Here is a 5,174-nt window from a genome sequence, read left to right as displayed (position 1 = left end):
TTCGTGCGCCAATCACGGTTGGATTCAGAACTGGCGTTACGGCGCTGATGGGGGTTCCTGGAACGGCGCGATTCGAAAAGGCGTATCGTTTGAGATGGTTGCTGTGCGAATTCTGGAACCTTCCTTTTGCGGCGCCTAGGGTTTCTGAAACCCTAGGTCTCTCTGCTTTCCGTTAACAAATTGGGCTACTTGGGCCTTATATGTTTTGGATCTGGGTGTAATGGGTACCGGGTGATAGTATAATTAGGTATGGGTATCTGGTTGTAACCGGTCATAGGGTTTAGGTATTTGGGCTGTTGGGTTATGGTCTGAGGTTTTAAGTATTTGGGCCACAAACACTTAAACTTTTGTAAATTGGACTGTAATAAATAAACACTTATTTATTACTGTTTTATTTGGTTTAAGGCCGGACAAATTTGGGCTATTACATAAATCAAACACATTTTATACCTAAAAGGGGAGGCAATTATTTAAATGTAAATTTGAAAATTATAACATATTATTTTTCCAACTATAAAAGCCAAAAACCCTGTTTCAGCTGAGCCGAGTCATCTCACATTCCTCCCTCAGTCTCGCGCCTCTTCAAGATCCACAAAAACCCTAGAAAGCGCCAAACATCCCATTGGAAAAGGGAGGTCAGTGAAAGGCCATCAACTACCAAAAAACAAAGTTCATATAAATATAAATATTTTGCGATTCAAATCTAAAAGCTCAGGTAAATCCTCATTTCTCAACTATTCTTCACTTCATTTCTGTTTCTCCATTTCGCTTTTTTTTTCATTATTTTTGTTGCTTTAACCTCTTATATCAACCATTAACGTTCAGATTTAGGGGAAAAAAAGATGTTGAACTTTTCTCAATAAATAGATACGATTGATTTTAACTCTGAACGAGAAGTTCATTCTATGGATCTATTAGGTCTGTTTGTTTTCTCTGAAAGAAATTTCCGGGACTTTTTACAGTATATTCGATAGCTCAATACTTTATTTGTTCGGTGTACGTATAACTTGGGATGTATCGTGACTATTTGCGGACTAAAACATATTGTTCCTTTAGGCTTAAATCTTAGTTTGGGTTTTTGGTTTGATTTATGTTAGTGATTTGAATTTGTATTTCGTTGCTTTGTAGGCACCAAATTGGCAATGGCATCTACTGAACAAGAAGTCCCATCTGGAATTGCAGCTCCTACGGCTGATGTTGTATGTTGGGTTCCTCTTATTTTATGTTTTAGTAATAAGAATACATATGGAGTTAGGTTTTAATCTATATTGTCGGTGATTTTAGGTGGGTAATGCCTTTGTTCATCAATACTACCTTATATTACACCAATCCCCTGCACTGGTTCACCGATTTTACCATGATAACAGCAAACTCGGTCGCCCTGAAGAAGATGGCGGCATGAGTATCACAACAACCATGCAAGTAAGTTCTCTATGCCTGTCCCTTTCACACACGGGTTTGGCTTGGGTCAGACTTTTTAAATGAGGGCCTATGTTGTACGTGTACCATCATGTTCATGCTTATTTTCATTCTTTAATACAATGTTGAAGATGGCGGCATGAGTATCACAACAACCATGCAAGTAAGTTCTCTATGCCTGTCCCTTTCACACACGGGTTTGGCTTGGGTCAGACTTTTTAAATGAGGGCCTATGTTGTACGTGTACCATCATGTTCATGCTTATTTTCATTCTCTAATACAATGTTTTTATTGGAAACTATATTTTCTACCCTTTTGAAAGTATGTGCCTTAGTAGATCCAGGTTTACTTAGCTTCTGGTGTGAAAATCTACTCTCTTCATGGATCACTTGTGCAAAAATGAAAGGAAATGTGCCATTATAGTGAAGATCCTGATGCCTAAACTATTTTTCTACAAGTGAAGATTATGTTAAGAGCTTTAAAAAATAAAAAAAAGTTATGATTGATAATTTTTTTTATTTCCCAGCCACGAGATGGATTGATATTCATATAAAAACCAGTTATGATACTAATTTTCTTCTACTTTTATACGTTTGAGTTGAAACCATGGTGCTTCATTTTGTGGACCAGGCCATCAATGAGAAGATACTCTCACTTGGTTATGGAGAATTTCTGGCTGAGATAACAACTGTAGATGCACAAGACTCACACAATGGTGGAGTAATTGTTCTTGTGACTGGGCATTTAACTGGAAAGGACAAAGTAAAGCGGAAATTCACTCAGAGTTTCTTTTTGGCACCTCAAGACAAGGGCTATTTTGTTTTAAACGATGTATTTAGATACATTGATGAAGCCAAACATCAAAGTGGAAGCCAGGAACTAGTTAGTAATATTGAAGCTTCTCTTATTACCGAGAATGGTAATTGAAAACCCAGGCCTCCTTAAGAAATACAGAGTTGTAATGATTTCTTCAATTGATGTAGATATTTGTCTGCAGATCCTTCTGCTCCTGAGAATCACATTGTTGAGCAACTGGCTGCAACGCCTGAAGAAGCTAATGGGCCAGAAGTGTATAACCCTTCTGAAAATGGAGATGCTTCTATTGAAGAAGAGGAAGTACCAGTGGCTGAGGTTGTAGATGAAATTCCTGATGATTCGCAAATGTTTGATGATTCCAACTCCAAAATTGAGGAAGTGCCAAAGAAATCATATGCGTCTATTGTACGAAGCACTCTGCTGCATGCTAGGCTTCTAATCTTTCTCAAAATGACCTCTTTAGTGTTTATATTCCCAACTTTAAGGTGATGATTTAGCCTCTTTTGTTATTGTTATAGGTGAAGTTTATGAAGGAGAATGCAGTTCCTTTATCCACCCCTACGCATTCCCTTGTGAAGTCTGCAGTTAAGAGCCATGACCAACCAGGAACTGTGGCACCACCTATTTCTCCGGCCCCAGTGTCTGATGCACAGATATCCAACAACAGTATTACAGAAAATGGGACCAATCAAGATGTGGAAGGTATCAGTTTTTCATCTTTCCTGCACAACTTTCAAAAGAACTCAGGCGGATTATTTGTAATCTGCTTTATTTTGTTCATTTATTTATTTTTGCTTTGTATATGATTACTTATTTTGTCCGATTGTGTGGCAGCTGAGGGCCCCTCCATTTATGTCAAAGGTCTGCCCCTGCATGCCACACCTAGCATGCTGGAGAACGAGTTTAAGAAGTTTGGACCTATTAAGAACGGTGGTATTCAAGTTCGAAGTCAGAAGGTAGACATCTACCTCATTTTTCAATGCATTAAATGTTCAGTGTCAGTATGTTCAGTTAATATTTTCTTTGTATTTCTCAATAGGGATTCTGTTTTGGTTTTGTGGAGTTTGAACTTGCAAGTTCTGCTCAAAGTGCCATAGAGGTATTTATCTTTTTGTACTTTGCTTTTTCTTTTTATTATTTTCCATCATATTGCATTTGGTTCATATGTACATCTTGTATCATGGCATTTGTTGCAACAGGTTATGTGAATTGTGTTGAATCTTTATTCTTTATTTTTTTTGTCTGTTTATCCTCCTGTAGTTTATATGAAATGCAACTTAATTCATGATTTATATTTGATTTTTGATGTGCATCATGGATGCAATCTTACAAGTTTATATTAATGTCCCAAATGTTTTTCAGCTGCATTTATTAATTTCTTTTGTGCAAAAATTTGCATGATTTTACCTTATTTCTTTTTTTCTTTTGACATTTTTCTCAGGCTTCACCTATAAATATTGGTGGGCGTAATGCAATTGTTGAAGAAAAGCGGTCTACCTCTCGAGGCAAGTTGCTTTTATTTTTAAAATTTCCAAAAATTTAGTGAATAATATTGCATGATTTGGCAAAAGAAGATTGATTGGGTATGAGATTCTCTCACTTGTCATATATGACACTTTATGGTTATTAGAGAATTTGCTAAAAATGAGCTTTGGTCATCTCCAATTAGGTGGTTCTTTTAGGTTAACATTCAAGAAGTGTTTCCATCCTACAACATTTGAATATTTGATTGGTGTAGGACTAATGGTTTCAATTCTTGGTTGGATACAAATCGTATTTAATTGAAGAACAAGTTTTTTGATCAGTCCAGATTATAGAATTTAGTCAAAGATATTCTTTTGCATGATATAAGACTGTCTTCATTTACAGGGAACAAAGGACGGTCTTCTGGTTCAGGGGCTGGATACAGAAATGATGGAGCAAGAGGGAGGGTAAACTATGGTGGTGGTGGCAGGGGCTACAGCCGGGGTGAGTTTGGAAACAGGAGCAACAACCGAGGAGGGTATTCCAACCGCAGAGGTGATGGATATCAAAGGGGTGACATGGGGAGTAATGGCGGCAGCCGCATGAACCACTCTGGTGGACTAGCTGTTAATGCAGCAGCCAAGAACATGGCACCAAGGGTATCTGCCCCTGCTTGAAGACATTAATTTGGAAATTGGTTGGGAGTGATCAAAGATAGTTTTTTGGTATGTAGTGTAGTGATTTATTGACATTGTTGCAATATCATTTAGAAGAAAGCATTGAAAGCTTAGCAGAGGAAATTTGGCTGTGAGATTCATTTAGGGTTTTCGCTTCCTCATTAAGCCCATTTTGTCTTTTGACAATGTAATACTGAAAGGTTTTGGGTGGTCGTGGATTGTAGATTCAATTCTTGTTTGTTCACCATACAATTTAGTGTTTTAGGCTTCTGGATAGGGAGCATTCTATTTTGGGAAAATCTACCTTTTATCATGGTTTTTTGCCTTTGTTGTAGTCTCAAACTTACATAGTTTGGATTTGGTTTAGTGCCGAATATGATGTGGTCTTGTCTTGGATATGAATGTTAAAAATAAGTGCGGTAATACAAGCCCCAAGTCTAAGGTTGGGGTTGGGTTAATTGCCAAGGCAAGTTATAATTCATGCTAGAATGAATTGTTTATATTTTCCTTTCCTTTTCAATAATGCAACCGATATTTTTATATTCAAACTTAATTATGAAAGTGTTTTAATATTATTTTAGTATTTTTACTATTTAATAGTGAAACCTAGCTTCGACTAGGTTTGTATCAAGCGGTGTTGAGTTCAAAGATGTTGGAAGCCCATGCTTTGATTTGGGATAAAAATTTAAGTGCTAAACCTTGTTTGGTTAGATCAGACCCGATTAACTCTGTTTATTTTGTATACAAATATGAATTTTTAACCTAATTTGCTTGCTTGTTCCAACAATTACTCCAACA

General features: G+C 36.9%; 1 protein-coding gene across 2 annotated transcripts; it reads left to right on the top strand.

Moving 5' to 3' along the window:
- The first annotated feature begins 504 nt into the window (after positions 1 to 504).
- On the top strand, positions 505 to 4,772 carry LOC107961363 (nuclear transport factor 2). 2 transcript variants are annotated; one of them, XM_016897521.2, is made up of 10 exons: positions 505 to 715; positions 1,129 to 1,199; positions 1,285 to 1,422; positions 2,050 to 2,338; positions 2,417 to 2,640; positions 2,754 to 2,937; positions 3,070 to 3,191; positions 3,275 to 3,334; positions 3,677 to 3,740; positions 4,105 to 4,772. In XM_016897521.2, the coding sequence occupies exons 2-10, from the start codon at positions 1,143 to 1,145 to the stop codon at positions 4,374 to 4,376; spliced, it is 1,410 nt and encodes a 469-aa protein (XP_016753010.2). In that variant the 5' UTR covers positions 505 to 715; positions 1,129 to 1,142; the 3' UTR covers positions 4,377 to 4,772. The 2 variants fall into 2 exon arrangements, with proteins under 2 accessions (XP_016753010.2, XP_016753005.1); XM_016897516.2 differs by lacking the exon at positions 505 to 715 and having other exon boundaries at positions 1,285 to 1,582.
- Positions 4,773 to 5,174: the final 402 nt, after the last annotated feature.

The sequence above is a fragment of the Gossypium hirsutum genome, chromosome A08, assembly GCF_007990345.1.
Source record: "Gossypium hirsutum isolate 1008001.06 chromosome A08, Gossypium_hirsutum_v2.1, whole genome shotgun sequence".
NCBI classification, from domain to species: Eukaryota; Viridiplantae; Streptophyta; class Magnoliopsida; order Malvales; family Malvaceae; genus Gossypium; species Gossypium hirsutum.
This window is presented reverse-complemented; position numbering and strand designations above follow the sequence as displayed.

What these genes read in the sequence shown, in the direction of transcription:
- LOC107961363 (XM_016897521.2), top strand. Translation starts at nt 1,143, where the DNA reads ATGGCATCTACTGAACAAGAAGTCCCATCTGGAATTGCAGCTCCTACG. An exon ending in TTCTCTTATTACCGAGAATG is followed by an intron (nt 2,339 to 2,416) that starts GTAATTGAAAAC and finishes ATTTGTCTGCAG; the next exon opens with ATCCTTCTGCTCCTGAGAAT. An exon ending in TTCAAGTTCGAAGTCAGAAG is followed by an intron (nt 3,192 to 3,274) that starts GTAGACATCTAC and finishes ATTTCTCAATAG; the next exon opens with GGATTCTGTTTTGGTTTTGT.